This window comes from Crocodylus porosus, unplaced genomic scaffold (assembly GCF_001723895.1).
Source record: "Crocodylus porosus isolate Cpor-Errol unplaced genomic scaffold, CroPor_comp1, whole genome shotgun sequence".
NCBI lineage: Eukaryota > Metazoa > Chordata > Crocodylia > Crocodylidae > Crocodylus > Crocodylus porosus.
The window spans coordinates 40,671,302-40,688,724 of record NW_017728906.1 but is presented as its reverse complement, the minus strand read 5'-3'; the positions used below and the strand labels follow the sequence as shown (position 1 = coordinate 40,688,724).

The 17,423-nt window shown below is 38.7% G+C and overlaps 1 protein-coding gene across 1 annotated transcript in view; it reads left to right on the top strand.

The window, feature by feature from the left end:
- Window positions 1-17,423, top strand: part of DSCAM (DS cell adhesion molecule) — a 620,508-nt gene that overhangs the window by 555,520 nt on the left and 47,565 nt on the right. The window contains exons 26-29 of the mRNA XM_019557111.1: window positions 2,287-2,577; window positions 4,117-4,293; window positions 11,524-11,554; window positions 13,935-14,050. Of these exons, the coding sequence (XP_019412656.1) occupies window positions 2,287-2,577; window positions 4,117-4,293; window positions 11,524-11,554; window positions 13,935-14,050 (615 nt within the window). The remainder of the gene's footprint in view (window positions 1-2,286; window positions 2,578-4,116; window positions 4,294-11,523; window positions 11,555-13,934; window positions 14,051-17,423) is intronic.

The window sequence follows — 17,423 nt, the reverse complement described above, 5'->3', positions numbered from 1 at the left end:
GGACCAGCGGACTTGAACACGTCCAGCCTCTCCAGAAGTACCCTAACTAACTCCTCGCTGTCCTGTCACCACTCTGTAGATCTCTGTCTCTGCCACACTGGAGAGTGGCAGTGGACCTCACTCGTAGCACTTTCACTGCTTCCTTTCCAGATCTGGCACATGCAGAGAGAGTACGTGAGTGGAAGTGGTGTCATCAAACTTTAGATAACCAGTCTGGTTTACTGCAGAGTTTGCACATTAGTCCAAACCTACTTTTTTTTTTGTTAGTCCAAGCCTACATGCTTAGGGATCATCTCAAGCTAAAATGGGGCTATCTGTTGGATCTAAATGGTTTTGTGGCTCCTGAGTAGGGTTGTTTCAAATTGTTTATGTTTAATTAGGTGCCTAAATTCTGCGTAAGTCCTGTTTAGGTGCCTTAAAAATTGATTAGAATCTGGTTATTGGATACTTGTAGAGATCTCATGTTTCAACTACAGAGTGGAAAATACAATGCAATCTGCCCTTAAATTAGCTTTTTTAGGTTAGCTGTGAGGAGGGCATTCTGAGCTGATGGCCAATGAAAATGCTAGATGGCTTGGATAAGTTCTCACTCTTCTTTCCTAGTCTCCAATTAATCCCTTACCTGAACTGACTTCCAAAGCTTTATATAATAGGGGTACACTTTATCTGAGCTTCTCCGAGATAAGGAAGCCTTATTGCACAATTGGGTTGATTGAAGTAACCTCTTGAATGTCAGAAATGGCAAAAAGAAAAGGGTGAAAATGTGCTTAGGTGCAAAGGGTTCTACTAGAGGAGAAAGTTTACATGTTTCTGATAACTGCCCAAATATTTCAAGGCAAATGCAAACCTCCTAACTTTTGGTGTAGATCACTGGAAACGACCTTAACTATATTTAAATACTGGTATAACGAAATAGATTAGTAACAAGATACTGGAAGTAAAAGTATAAATTATTCTTATCCATAGGAGAATTGCAAAAGGATTTCTAATGAAAACTATTAACTCTGACACTTGAAATAGTTCACAATAAATAGCAGGAACCCAGAGTTTCTCTTAGATTTGTATAGTATACTAAGCACCCATTTTAGTATATCCTATTGAGTAAGCATGTCATCTAATGTAGAGTCAGGATTAAAAACAGCAGAGGAAAGCTCCAAATGAAGCAGCACTTTATTTGAGAAGGTCTCTCGCAACTGTCTATGACACTGATACAGTTGTACTCCCACTGTACAGTTGTACAGTTGTAAAGAAAAGATTTTTGTGGAAGTAAATTGATTTTATTAGACTGAAAGGAGTGAACTTCTCTTTCCATGGAAAATATACCATTTCTGTGAAGCAGTTAGAAAGCAGAATAATACTTTGTGCACCATATGATAAAATGTAAAATAAAATTTGAACGTGATTTGAGTTTTACTCTGTAGCTGTCCTTATTTCAACACAGAGGTGCTATCTGTTCTTGCAGTCATTAATGGAAGTTACCCATATGCCTCAAAGAACAGCTCTTCAGAAAATGGAATTTCTATATTAAGAGAAATACCACTATTCTGACATTGTGTTTAATCCCTGAATGGGAGGGAAAAAGGCAAACTAGCTACAAAAAATTGGAACAAGAAAACTTGTGGATCAAAACAGTTTGATTCAGAAATGCCAAAAAAAAATCAGTATTTTCAAATGAAGCAAAATGTTTCATAGAAATGAATTTTAAATACGTTTTTTATGTTTTTAGTGTTCGCTTTTTTTGTTCCCCCATCTTAAATCAGAAGATCATGTCAAAATTGCCATTTTCCCCCAAAATAGTTTTATGTTGACCAGATGCTGACCAAACATTGACCAAATAAAAATGTAGTTTTATGCTGACCAAATTCTCCATGTAGAAGAATTGTGATCCGTTGCATTATAAAGGGAAAAGACAATCCAAATGGGAAGCAATATTATTTTCAACTTTACCTGTCTCTCAGTAACAATTTTACTTAGCTTTCTGCTTTTCCCCTGCCCCCCCCATTGTGCCTGTTCCCACTCCAAATTTTCAAATTGGTTCCTACCGAAGCACACAATGTCTATGCCACAGCACATGCACAGTTTCTTTACATATGAGGGTTTGAAAATCTGGATATCTAAGTCCAAAATAATATGTGGGTTAAATGCCACTTTAAAACTGAGGGAATAGAATTTGCTGACTAGTGGGCAATAGATTTAGGATAAAGGCAAGACCCTTCTATAAGTTATTTATTTATATATTTTTAATTAATTCTAAGTGTGTCACTTAAAGCGTGTATTTTTTCTTAGAGCCCCAGTTCTCCAAAGAACAAGAACTCTTTGCCAGTATTAACACCACTAGAGTGAGATTGAACCTTATTGGCTGGAATGATGGTGGTTGTCCAATCACCTCCTTTACTCTGGAGTACAGGCCATTTGGAACTACAGTATGGACAACTGCACAGCGGACATCCCTTTCCAAGTCTTACATATTGTATGACCTCCAGGAGGCGACTTGGTATGAGCTGCAAATGAGAGTATGCAATAGTGCTGGCTGTGCAGAGAAACAAGCCAAATTCGCAACACTCAACTATGACGGCAGTAAGTGCATCCATTTTATCTGTGTGGTTCACATTTAGTTTTTTCTATAATACCTATTGTTTCTTCTCTGTCCAATTATTACCATTACTTTTTGTACAATTTCAGTTCTGTGAAAAAAGTCACATTTTTGGAATCTTTTTTCATCCCGCCCAGCTTGCTCTTCATCAGTTTCCTATTCTTTCCATGTCTTTATCTAATCATTTTCTTTGCCATTTCCTTAGCTAACCATTTCCATTTGTTCTTTAGAAATACAGTATAGTGCTTTACTCTTGAAAGCATGGTTATGATTCTTTATTCCTGCTGGTTTCTGATATGATATGAAACCTGGAACTCATTAAAGGGGAAAAAGCCTTAGTGCATGTATATGTGCAATGAAAAATGAGAAAAATAACTTGTGAAATGCTACCCTGAAAAAATGAATGTTCTGAAGTATCCCAGGTAGCTTGGAGAGTAGCAACTCCTGGGTTTACCGTAACTGCACTATACCTATTATATGCAAAAAAAATTAGTTGTCCTGAAAAAATAGTGCAGATCTTTACTTTTGACCTATGGTTATGGCATTCATATTACATTACATCATCCTAGAATGTTTGTCTGATATTGTATACTGTATGATGAATGTATCTATATGAGACAATATAGAAAGGAAAATTTGAAAAAGAGCGTACCATTCTTTTTCAGTCTCACTCTCCTATCCATTTAGCAAGCGGGTAGGCAGTTGTATGCTTCATTGACTGGTTAAAATTAAATAGCTACATTTGCAGTCATCATGGTTCACAATACCTGCCTATTTCTACTCATGTTTCAAACAAATCTACATTTTACAGCCCAATTTCTGGTTGTATGCAGCAGTTTAATAGTAATCAGGAAATGAGTGAGAAGCCTTGCATGACTAAACAGCTTTCCTTTGAAAATGCTGCATAGTACTTACATCTCAAAGGAAACAAAAAAGGCTGAAGTATTACATATCATCAGGAAGCCAACCATGCCCAAAATGCAAAATGAAAAAGTGAGGTTCCCTTCTTTGGCTAGACTTTTAAAACCACTTCATTAATTCCACTCTTAAAACCCTATTTCTCTGTATTCTTATAGTCCTTTTTCATGGAAAAAGGCAGTCTTTGCAGAATTAGCAACAGGTTGGCTATTTGAATACAAAATCAGTACAGTTCTCTGCATGTAGACAACTGATACAGGACTTTTTGTATTTAAAAGTCCTATTTGCTTTGTGCAGGAGCAAATGTACATTGTCAAATGATATTCATTTTAAAGAAATACCTGAGAAATAGTATAAATCTGGTACACAAAACCTGATTGCCCATCCTAGAAATAATAAATACGTATGCGTTGTCATAAAACCCGTAACTGCCTTGTAATGATTAAGTATGTGTGAAATTAGATATCTGTGTTGAATATGACCAATGCCTTTTCATGTCTTGAATGGCACTGAAACATGGAATACAGTTTCTAGCCTTGTTTTCCATGAAAACTCAACCTTTTGTCTTCATTAATAGGCATCTAATATCATGGCACTGTTTCCAGGTACAATCCCTCCACTCATTAAATCGGTTGTCCAAAGTGAGGAAGGGCTGGCAACCAATGAAGGGCTAAAGATGCTGGTGACCATTTCCTGCATCTTGGTTGGGGTCTTGCTGCTGTTTGTGCTCCTGCTGATTGTACGAAGGAGAAGGAGGGAACAGAGACTGAAAAGACTCAGGGGTAAGAAGGAATACCAGGCATTTAATTCCTCATTCTCATTATCACCCAACTTGAAAACATAAATGAGACTGAACAGACAAACTTAAAAAGTTTGTGTAGATTATCAAATAGCTCTTTTTGAACATTGTAAAGAAGTAAATCTGTAAAAGAACTAGCTTCTTATCTTTATAAGATGAGCTATTATTAGGTATAGAAAAATCATATATCCCCATGATTTTTTTAAACCAGTTTTAGTAAATTTACAATCATCATTCTTTGAACAACATCTCAGATGTTCTTGTGAACAGTGGGCAGTAAGGAAAGGGAGGAATTCCACCTTTCAGGTGAACACAAACCACAAGTCCAACATTTCACTCATGAGTTATCAGACGTAACAAGCTACAACAACACACTAATGTGTTCATATGTCTTTTTCTCAAAGTTCTGATCCCACATTCTTATTGGGATAGCCATTAGTTTCCTAATGTGCTGTATTTTGACAGAGTAGTTATAACAATATATTTCATTGTTCATTGCAGATGGAAAAGGTTTCCAGTTATCTAGTTAACCCTACTTGTTTAGTTTTGCTTATCCTGTTGGTGATGCACATTTTTTTCTAAGCATTTTTCTGTTCTAACCCATATGCCGCCACTATGTATAGGTTTTATATCTATGAATTATTTCAATCTTGTTTTTTATCTAATAAATGCCGTGACCTGATCAGTTCCCCACCCCTCCCCTAATGCTTATTATAGCTGCACCCTGCCTTTTCATCTCAGGGTTTGCTTGTGAAGAGTAGAAAGTAGTACATCTGGGCTGTCTAATTTTAATGTGGTTGCAGAATGCATATGGCATTCACATTTGGCCCCTGGACTGCAAACCACACAGGCCACCACCAGTAGGCTTACCATATGTCCGGGTTTTCCTGGACATGTGCTCTTTTTGAATCCTCTGATCTCCGTCAGGCATTTTTAAAAAATATGATCAAATGTCTGGGATTTTGGTCAGTAGGGGAGGGGGACTGTGGGTCAGGAGTGGGGGCATAGGGCTGCGGGTCAGGAATGAGGGGCACCAGCAGGGATGGAGGTGGGCTGTGAGTTGAGAGTGAGGGGCACTGGCAGAGCCAGGGGTCTCCATGTCAGGAGTGAGGGGCAGCAGCAGGACTGAGGGACCTGTGGCTTGGGAGTGAGGAGCAATGGCATTGGGAGGGCCAGGGCATCAGCATATCACTGCTCCTCACAATCATATACCCTCTCTGCCAACCCTATTCCCCACGTACAACTTGTCTTCTTTTTTGGAACTGGAAATATGCTAACCCTAACCACCACACAGGCTGCTCATTACATGGGCAGCTCTAGCAGTGTGTACGCCCCCTCCCAGGCCCTTCCTCATTGTGCAGCAGTGGGAGAGGCAGCTGCAGGGGCCCTCACGCCACATGCTGACCCTTCACTGACTGCCAGTTGACAGTCCTGTCATATACCATGTCAGGACTTATTGAGATAATTATTACAAAAGACATTCCCTGCATCTATTGAACAATAAAAATATTTATAATCTACAACAAAGAGTTAGCCTGTTTCCAAGTACTACATAAAAAATTGTCACTGATCTTTCAAACAAAATGAAATCTTGGTGATTCAAATGAGGGCCGAGATTGATTTTAATCCATATTGATTGGTATTCATTATATTCTCCTCCAGTAATTCTTTTTAATTAAGTCCCTTATCAAACATTTCATTATTTTTCCCACCACCAATCTCAGTCTGACAGGTGTATGATTGCCAAAATCATTTAACTGGGACAACATTAGCAGTTTTCCAGCTCTATGGAACTCCTCCATTGTATTGAAGTTGCATGGAAAATCAGCATTAAGATACCAAAGAGAGCCTCAGACAGCTCTCTTAAAATGCTTGGGTTCAAGTGTTCCAGATTTCAGATGTTCTAACTAGAGTAGCTGATGCTTAGCATCCTTCTGATCTAATGCTGGAATGGAAACGATTTTCTTATTATTACCATATAACAGAAGTATGTCATCTGGCTTTGTTTCCAGGTTCAGAAGAGAAATATTTCTTGAATCATTCTGATAGCAAAGCCAGCACTGATTCAGGCTGGCTCTCTGGTGATATTATTTTAATTCAGTCTAAATCTGAAACAATTTTCACCCCATAAGGTTTCTCAAATTTTCCCCATAGGGCTGATGAATATAATTCATGGTGTTTATATCTTCATAAGACATATGTTTCTGGGTATCTGAAGCAGTAGGGGGAATAAGGATGATGTCTTTATATTTGATACACTTTGCATGAGAACATCCTCTTTGTGATCTGTTTCTTCAAAGAGTGGAGTAATGAGCTCATTTCTGCCTGGGTATACTAAGCAACTTAAACAGCAGATTGTTCCATCTTAACCATTTTACTGATTGAAAAATGTAGATACTTTTAAAAAGTGTCCTCTTCCAGTGTCACTTCCTGTATAATTTAACCTATTTATCAAAGAACTGTCCATTTAGGGGCAGAGTTTAATTTTCAAAGGCAGTCTTGGTTTTTACCTAATTTAGCAGCTGTACTGCCTGAGTCATGAGGGAGGTCAAGTAACACTCTGAGGTCATGTAACAATTCAGAAGCTCAGCATATATTAGCAACAAGGAACCTGCTCACTTTGCCCAGCTTTTTAGCTATGAACTGAGCTTCAGCTATATTTGAAACAGAACTTCCTTTGCTTTTAAATTCAGTTTTCTTTCACCCAAGTAGAAGGTGCTAGTACAGAAAGTTGTACCATGGCTGCTGATTTCCCAAGTGTCAAATCATGTGGATTAAGAATCTCAGGATCCCCATGAATGAAAGTGATGGTAGCATATGAGTTTTCCATATGTGCATGCAGTTTTGCAGCAGACATTTCTCCAAGGAAGCAGTATGGCAAAATGTCCCTGGTCTAGGGCTCAGATGGTCTGGGTTTATTTCCTGGTCTTGCCACCGGCTTGCTGTATTTAGACAAGCCACTCTAACATCTCTGTGCTTCAGTTTCCTAATCTGTAAAGCGGAGATAATTATATAACCCTTCTTTGCAAACCACTTTCTGATCTACTGATCATAGAAAATTAATGTTGGAAGAGACCTCAGAAGGTCATCTAGTCCAAGCCCTGTTCCAAGCACTATATAAGAAGCAGGTATCAGTAGTAGTTAATAAAACTAACATTCCAGTGACTTCAGTTTCCTGCTTTTGCTAATGCTTTAAATATATTGTTATCTTATTCAATTGGCTTAAGATATTTTCCTTTTGTCTTTGACACATGTAAATTTAGTATGTGTCATTACTCATGATGGACTCGATGATCTCCCGAGGTCCCTTCCAGCCCTGATGTCTATGAAATCTATGAAATCTATGAAATCTTCTCTATATGTTAGATGCCATTCACTAACTCATTAACATGTATCTGTGAAATGTACACAGAACAAATTAGGCACACTAAACTGCCATGTATCATGTTGCTGCAATAAGCAGGTGCAACACAAAACATCTTCCAGAACTGTTCTGCTAAATATTAATGCTGTTTTTAATCGACTGATATTAGCTGATACACAATGCTGCATGTTTTGTACAGATTTTTGAGGCTAAAGTCATGGGGATATGCTATATCTGTTGTTGTAAGACAAGTAAATGTTTTTTGAGCACTAAGCCACATATTTATAGGAGCAAGATTACACAGACATTCAATCTTTTCATATTCATCAATGTACACAATGCATCTATGCAGAATCTGGGAATATGTGAAAGATGCTTTCTTGAAACCGTAGGGAGAGGATACCCAAGTAAGCATGTCAAAGTCTCTGGTATAGATGATTCATGCTGTATTTAACTCTTAGAGTTGGTAGGAACAGCTGAATTGCAAAAGAGATAGGGAGCGATTCATGGGTTTCACCCATGTCACCAGCTATCTGTGGTCTCCCCTTCAGAAAATATCCATTGTGGTCTAATCCCTTTTTGCAGGATGTAAGAATGTTTTTATTTATTATAACAGTATCGTTACATATAAAATGAGGAGAATGTTTACATCTTTCTCTTCATCATCCCATGTTTCATAAGAAATTGTTATAATGATATACAATTGAGAAATACAATTGAGATTTCCAGACTGAATTAATAATTTAATTTACTTTGTATTCTGTGCAAGTTGTAAGGCCCCAGTCAAGACCTTGAGTGTCGATGGCAAAATTGTCATTTATTTCATTGGGGAACAGGTGCACACCTTTAGTTTGACCATTTCTAATATATATTTCTTGCTGTTATTACATAGAAACATCATATAACGGTTCACAGCAAAAGTCAAGCATATAGTACAGCAAAAATAAGAGTGTGTTATTCAGTGACTCAGTGAAGCAGTGATTCAGTCTGAAACTCAACCAACATCTCAACTGAAAAAAAAAACTTTACCCTTTCTCCCTCCCTTCCAATCTGCTCTTGCATTGCAAAGGGAAAGAGGTTCTTAAATTTAAAGGAATAGATTCAGTAGCCAGGGGGAGGAGGTGACAGTGGGCAAGCATTTAAATACAAGTAATGAGTGAGTTCTAAAACCCAACATAGATAGAGAAGATGGCTGATGTCAGAGAAAAAGTCCATGGACTTTTTTAAAAGTAAAGAGTACCCATATGCTCATTAAAAATGAATACAAATCCACTGAGTCTGGAGCATTACGGTGGTGAGTTCTTTCTGCTTCCTGGAACAGGAGAACAGTTTGCCCATTGTATCCCACATAACTCTGAAGATAGGAAAGAGACATTTAATAGGACCATGCACAAGGAAATTGTAATATGTGCAGTATACCCAGAAGGAGATTAAGGAATGAAAAGGATTTCAGCAGAGGCAGGGAGAAGATAAAGACAAATTCTGCAATGTCCTGAAGTTGCTGATAGATTTGCAAACAAGGAGATAAGGGAGGAAATGCAAGGTGCCATGTGACAGACTGGAGATAGGACAGCTCCTTAAAGACTTGAAACTTGGAATTTGTTTTATCAGATATGTTTCTTTCCAGTGCACATGCATACTGCTGTGTTGTAATGTGACTGCTTGTGAACTCCAGACTCTTAGCATTTTGTGAATGAATATTTTTTAAGGGATGGAAAGGATATAATACAGCAACCTTGTTTTGTTATAAAACCCCCACACAAAAATAATTATACTGACTGAAAACACTGTGGGTCAACCAACCTTCAGCAGTGTCAGTTTACTGTGGTTCATAATTATTAATATAAAAAAGGGAACAACAGTTAAGATCTCCAAGCAGGGATCAGACCTTCATTGTTCTAAGCATTGTACAACCTGCTAACCAACCTAAAATTAGTCTTTGCCCCAGAGAATTTACAATCTGAGATTTAGACAATACTTGGAGAATGAACAGATAAGCAAAAAGATCAAGAGGATGGGAAAAAGATGGAGGCAAAATGGTTGTTACTCTCTGGGCACGTGCTTAACTTTGCATTAGCATAGTTTACTGTGAAGTAAGCATGTGCATCTACATGTGCACATGCTTACTTCACAGTAAACCTCCCCAATACAGAATAAATTTGCTACTGGCAACTGCAAGTAGCAGATTCACTCAGCATTAGTAACAGTGCTGTAGCATTTGTGTAGATGCATAACTGGCAGCAAAAATCTGCTCCTGGTCAGCCATCTATCAGAGATTTCTCCCTGCCCCCAGAAGCTGCCTGCTGCTGGGGTGGGCTCTGCCACAGGAGTCCTAGAAGGGACTATGCCCCCCTGCCCTGGCAACGAGGAATGCCAAGCCTCTCCACTCCTGATCCACAGGTAAGGCTATTGGCAGTGAGCCAGCTGCTAACTGCCCCACCAGCAGATTGGGGCAGTAGGCTGGAACCTGCCCCTCCCCTGCAGATCTTTCCAAGCCTTGTCTCTCTGATCAGGGAGCCAGGGTTAGAAGTTCCCTGCTACCAGGGCAGGGGGGATATTGTCCCTGGCCCAGCAGTAGGCACCCCACCTTGGGCCAGGATACACTTGTCAGGATACACTTGCTCCCCATCAGCCCCTGGCCTACCACGCAGGAAGAGCCTGAAGCTCCTCCTGGTAGTGTCAGGGGCCCATGGCAGGGCTGCAGGGAACTGAGAGAAAATCTGTTCCCTAATCCCTGCATGTATAGACACCTCCTCAAAACCCTTACTGGGCATGTCTGCATGTAACACTAAGTCACCACAAGTGCTATGGTGATGTAACTCATTGCTATAGCATCGTAGCATTGGTGGGCTATGTCACCATAACAACAAGCTGCCTCGCTATAATGTGTTGCTATAGCACCATCGTTTAGTCATTCCTAAAGCAAGTACTAAATGATGGTGCAGTAACAACTGCGCCATGGGAGGCACATGTAGATGCATCCACTGTGCCATAGTTTACTACACAGTAAATGTAGGCTGGAGTAAATGTATGTGTAGAAGTGCCCTCTGAGAATAGAAGGAAAATCTCATCCATGAGAAAGTAGAGGTTATCCTATAGAGGTTGTTTTGCAGGACTATCTCATGTAGGTATGATACGTTGATTGGTGTGTAAAGATTCTTCTGAAGGGAAAGCAGTAATTCAGCATTATAGCTAATATAATAATATCAGTACTTGACCATGACCAAAGAAGCTGACATGTCCTTTGCCAATGATCAGACAATCAGATTTGGTTTGGGGGTGCTTATTCATTTGGTTTGGTTGGCTCATTCAACTCTATCTGTTCCTGGTCATAAGTACCCAGAACATTTTGTACAGCTTAAACTCTTTTTTTGTAATGAAAACACTATTGCTAGAAGGACAAAGCTAATATGTTTATTAGAGGTTTTCTAGGCTTTTATTATTATTATTCATTTATTTATTTTTATTGGCTCACTGCTTCCACTTATTATCTTTAGAGTTATTTTCTAAGTAATCTGAATCTAGAATAAAATATAACCTTTCTTTAAAAGCCAAAAAAACCCAGTTTGCAATAAAGTCTTAATATGTATCAGCATTTTTGCTGCTGCTGGAGAATTATACAGGCTGTCTGTGGCGGAGAGATATATGATACTCAAATGCAGTTGTAGCAAATAAGTAAGTCATTCTACAGACTGTTTTGCCCTTAGTGCTGATTTGAGGAAAGAAAATAATCATTAATAGATGACTGGTCTTACTCATCTACGCCTTAATAATCCACCTACCAAATAGATTATTTTTATTGTGCCATAACAATTGTCAGATACTAACATTTGGCATCTTTTCTTCTAGATGCAAAAAGTTTGGCTGAAATGCTTATGAGGTAAGAATAATGTTGAGCATTTTCAAATTTAAAAGTGTTTGTGATCTAAGGGCTCATATTAGAAATGGGGACAACCTAAGAATGAAATGTTCCATTCCCAGTATGTTTCACAACTAAGTGAAAACTGCAATTTCTTAATGTCTATTAGGAATTAGGTCAGCAGATACGATGAGTGCAATTATAAATGGAAACAAAAGGATGAGCCATAAGACTGTATTATTAAGAAGTGAACCTCATTATGAAACCCCTGTATTAGCAGATTAAATTCCAGGATATGATTAGATTTATTTGGACATTTTTCCTGTTCACTCAAGTATGTTCATCATACTCATCAAAGTAATTGCTCTTCAGAAATCACCTCATAAAACACAATAAATACATGGAAGTAAATATCTGTAGATATTGTATTTTTATTTACATGACTTACGAGGGAGATGAAGTTTTAATCTTTGCTTTCTGTGTTTTTGGAGTTGGAGTTTAGGTCAAGTCCCTGGGGAAATTATGCAAGCCCCAGCAGTTAATATTTTTGTGGGATTTGTACAATTTATCCTTGATCTCAAGAGAGTAAATACAATCTTTCCTATGATTCGAGCAAAATGTTTTGAAGTTTCTTTTGGTTCCAACCAACTTCCTTATATCTATTCATCATTGATTAGCATAAAGAACTGTCTTACATTTCTAATTGTGCATGTAGGAAGCACAGTTTCCTCCCTGATATGTCAGATTTTCCAAGGTATTTAGGCACCTGAGGATGGAGGTGGATGCTTAGTAGAATTTTCCAAAGGGCCTAAAATGTCTAAATGAAAATCAATGTGTTTGGCTCGAGGATTTTGAAAATCCTATGGAGCACCTATCTGCAACCTAAAGTCCTTGGAAAATCTGGCCTCTAGTCTCTCTGGATATATCTACATGGCCCAATGCAGTATTGTGCAGAGAGCTCTCAAGCTAATTGTTAATGCATGAGCTCATGTGCCAGAAGCAATATAACTGTGTTAGTACAGCTAATAAGCCTTGCCTGTGAACAAAAGCTAATTAAATAGCCCAGGCCCAGCATTGCACTTACGTGGCCATATTGCTTGCAGTTATGGAGATAGTGTGTGCAAAGCTGGCTTGGTATGCTCTGCATGCCACTTTCTTTCATTGTATAGACACCCTCTGTGGCTCAGGCTGCCACCTGTAAAATCAGGATAATGGCACTGGTGTGCCTCACCAGGCTGCTGTGAGAATAAATGAATCAAAGGTTGTGGGGTGCTGACATACTGAAATGATAAAGGCCATATAAAAGAGACTGCAAATGGAATCTGGCTGATATGCTATGGCATCTTATATATCTCATTGGCTTGGTTAGGTTTGGGGCAGCCCTTCTGCCCATTCTGTATAGTGGGGAATTCTTCTGAAAAATGAATTGGGAAGAACTACACAATGGGACTATTTTAAAGTTGTCTACACAGGAATCCTCAGGAAAGTGAAGGCAAATCAACTAAAAGAATGAAATCAGTGTGCCTAAATTAAAGTACCTTAAATTCCTGTACAGAGATTTCCTCCCCTTCTATGGATATTCCCATGTTAAGTGGGGAACAGGGTCTTAGATTTTAGTGCAGTTTAATGGCCAGTTCTATACTAGAAATGATTGCATTGCTCAGTTTTACTATCCATTTTCATTTACTTTTAGTAAATGGCTCATTTCCTAGAGTAATTTTCTAGTACACAAACTTTAAAATGAAATTGTTATAGTGTGTGGGCTGATGCAATAATTGTTTTGTATTTCTGTTCCAAAGTACCATATCAATTGATCAGAGTTAATTCTTGAATGCTAAAAAGGTTTATAATTCCTTAGTGCTGCAATGTCAATAGAGCTAAACCTTTCACTTCTCCTTGTATAGCCTATTATTACTAATTGACTCTCTAATGATTAACTCATTTTTCTTAACTTACCTATTTTTGTGGTGTTTGGGACCTAAATCAAAGAAATTGCTCCAGCATTTTCCCAGTGACCTGCTTGATCAGCTGAAGCTTTTGTTAGTCAGGCCTGTGAGAGATGAAAAAACCCCAAAACAAAACCTGTTTTCATCAGTTTTATAATGCAGTAGCTGCATGAAAAAAAATCAGAAGTACATTAGACAGATATCAACTGAATAATGGCAGACTTGATCACTTACCACTACCTCCGTCTTCTTCTGAATTCCTTGCCAGGCAATTAAAATTAATACCACTTTTATTTAATTCAAAATACCAAGAATGAATGTAACATTCATGAGAATGCTGAGTGTGGTATTTTTATTATTAGATGAAGTTTAAGAGATTTAAAATAAACAAGGATTTAAGTATCTTTTTCACTGGAGTATGTCCCTTAATGTGTTTACTTCTCTTTTGCTCTTAGTAAGAATACCAGGACATCAGATACACTTAACAAGCAGCAACAGACACTGAGGATGCACATAGACATTCCCAGGGCTCAGCTTCTGATTGAGGAGAGGGACACCATGGAGACCATTGGTAAAAATGCACTACTTTGCTTTATATAACAAGTATGCAGGTGGGTGTTGCACTGCATCCTTTTCAAGAAAAGAGCTGGGGGAGCTGCTTTGTAAGTTAATTTGTCATGACTGAAAACTGAATTGAAGTCTTTTTTTACATCTGAATTGTTTTGAACTTTTAGGAATCTTAGACCAACATTTAAAGTAGTGTAAGGGGGTAAAAAGTCAATGAAGAGAAAACATTTTGTGGGAAATATAAATGAAAGTGTGCAGTTCAATGTTTTTTCATTCTGATTTCCTTTTTTGTTTAATAGGCTTCAGTTAGGCAGCTGGATCATTAGCAATACTTAAAGCATCAAAGGAAAATGAAATTCAGAAACTATACTTAACAATAGTATTTAAAGATTGAAAGTACTTATCTCCTAAAATTCCCTAATTATATAACCTATCTCTCTGCTGATATTAAAAGATAGTCTGAAGTTTACTAGTTTTAATAAAATCTGTAGACCCCGATCCCGAATCTGAAACACTTTACATTTCAGGACATTAGGCATGAAATCTTCCAGAGAATCCCTGTAGTTCTGATTTCAAGTCAAGGCAATGGGCTTCTGTGCCTGTGATGCAATTGAAATAAGATATGTTAATAATTCAGCTGAAAATGCATGAAATATTACAAAAACAGTTTAATATTTTTGTATACAGGGCTCTCACAAAAACAATTAAGCTTTCCAAAGCTTTTCCACATTTTTCTGGAGCAAAAGCAATGCAAGTCAAACATAAAGGCAGCCTAAAAATTCAACAGAGGATTCCTTTTGGATAGAGGAATTTTCCAGTCACCTAATATCTACTGGGGGTATCAAGAATGTGGTTGGAGGAGGGCCACTTCTTGCATCAGGCATAACAGAGCACCTCTGAAGCCCCTTGCTGACTGCAGCATCAGGGAAAAACAAGAAGACTTTTCCCCATCCCCCCTGCACTAGGTTAGCTTGATATTGCGGGGCCAAAAATTCAGCCCTTTCTGTGTTTATCACTTATAAGGTTGGTTTTAAGATGAAAATCAGCACATGTATCTCATGGAAATGAGAGAAATTTTTTTGTGTCTCGTTTTATTTTTCCAAACTTAGTTTTTGAGCTGCACTCTTTATTTCAGGCTTTAACTTGGAGAGAATTTTTACCCTTGAGTTATTGTTCCTGGGTAATGCAGGGTTTATAATGGAAATACTATTAGATCCCTAACTACAGCAATGTTATCGGTGTCACAGTAATAGCCTGCATTACAAAAAGCAGTAAGAATAAGCAGGCACTTTGGCCGGCTTTTGTGTAGTTCACTGTCAAGGGGTTCTATTTCCAACCTAAGTCAGAGTTCCTCTTTTGTCAGGGACCGAGTGATTTGGTATCGTAAAGTTCATTCTACATGTGGCTGTTTCTGGGCAAAAAAATGGTAGTTATGCTATTGTGCAGGATTGTTCATAGTAATGGTATCTTGTCAAGTAAAAAAAAATCAGAAACAGTGGATCAGCTTCCACTGACTCGTAAACTCACAGAAGCACTGTTGCTGGCAGTCTCTTTAGAAATGCATTAAAATGCCATACAGCAAATCATAGCAAGAATTTCCCATGGCTTTTTATTGCCGTTAAGAATAGATGAAAAAGAGTGTAATAATGTCAAAGTAAGCCTGGAGACTAAAGGCTGAAAGTACTAAGCACACAAATACAGTTGTTCTGAAAGCACAAAGTCAGTGGAAGATTTATCATTGATTATAGTGCAGCAGGAAGGGACTTAAGTTAAATCTTGTATAAGCAGGTGGGTAACATATTCCACATTCTGCATTCTTTTTTTTTTCTTTTGAAGACAACACAGAACTCTGAGCACCATTAAGAAGAAAATAATCTCCTAAAACGCAGCCAGTGTCTAGTGTCCCCATATCAGCTGGCTTGACATAGGTTGGGAGTTAAATTATATGTAGAATCCACCTCAGTAGACCCTGTTCTATGGGAAGGCAATGGGCAGCAGAATCTAGAGAGTGGTAGGTTCATACATTAGCCTTTCCTTCCACTTACATCTCCCACCCTGGAAAGATACCTTTAAGTCAGGGTAGTCAACCGGGGGTACTTAGAAAGGCCCTAGGGGGTATGCGCAGGCACAGGAGCAGGGCCGGGCATGGTGGTGAGAGCAGTGGTGCCCCTCTGTGGGCTGTACAGGCACCGCTTGGCCGGTTGGACATCGGGGGTGGGAGGAGGAACTTGCACAGAGGGGGAAGCTCACCCTGTGCTGCCACTGCTCCGCATCCAGCCACATGCCAGCCCCTTCCTCCCCCACCCCTCCCTGCTCTGTGTCTGGCCATCGGGGGTAAGCTTATTATGAAAACTCCACATTGTTTAGGGGCCCTCACCACTCTTGTCAGGCTGTACATCAGCCTGTGCCAGTGGGTTTTGCAGCTGGAAAGGTCTTTTGCAACTGAATGAAATGGTAAAATTTGGCCCTTAGGGGGCTGCAGTGCAGGAAAACACTTAGGCGTGTGCTCACCTGTTAGCACAAGGATAAGGACAGTGTCGCTGCCTTCAGCAAGAGTTCTCATCCACTTGAAGTTAAATAGGTGCACAAGGGCATGATGAGATCAAGCCCACAATTCTGCAGTGTTTTTACTCTGGCTATGCAGAGACAAGTCTAAGCAACAAAGGAAGCACACTTACCTAGCAGTCTCCATTCTTGAAAAGCTGGTGACATCACAGGATATCACAGGATATTACAAGTTACACTAACAGCAAAAAGAAACCTCAAACAAGTAAACATTCAATTGCAATATTTTTCTGACCTCCTCAATAAATGCAGCGTGTAGTGAGAGGGTGTGTGGGGGGGTAGTGTTTGCGGATAATAAACTTAAGGCAAAATAGTTGTTCCAGACATTAGATAGAATGCAAAAGAAAAAGAAAAAAAGCTTGCTTATGTCTGTCAGATCACAAGTGAGAACTCTCAAACAGCATTCCTTTCTTTGGTTTTGTATAGATTTGACCTACCAAGAAAAATTTGGTCTTCCCTAAATCACATCCAGATGCTTCATGGAAAATGTGAACACCTACTCCATAAATGGAGAATCAAAGAGAGCCTGGGTTGTGATTGTGGTGTGATTTTTCAGATGGTGCAACACATTGTGAACGATTGCCCAATTAGATCATTTAATGGTGATCTAAAATTAATGGTGCAGCTACCACTGAAGCAGTCGAATAGTTATCAGATTTAGATATTAATCTATGATGGTTGTAATCCTAAAATGTCATATGAAAGGAGTTTTGTATAAACTTTAGCACATGAGTTATTGTAAAGGATTGCTACAAAATGCTCCTTTCCTTACTGTTGTACAAAATTTAGCACACAAACAATTGTAAAGAATC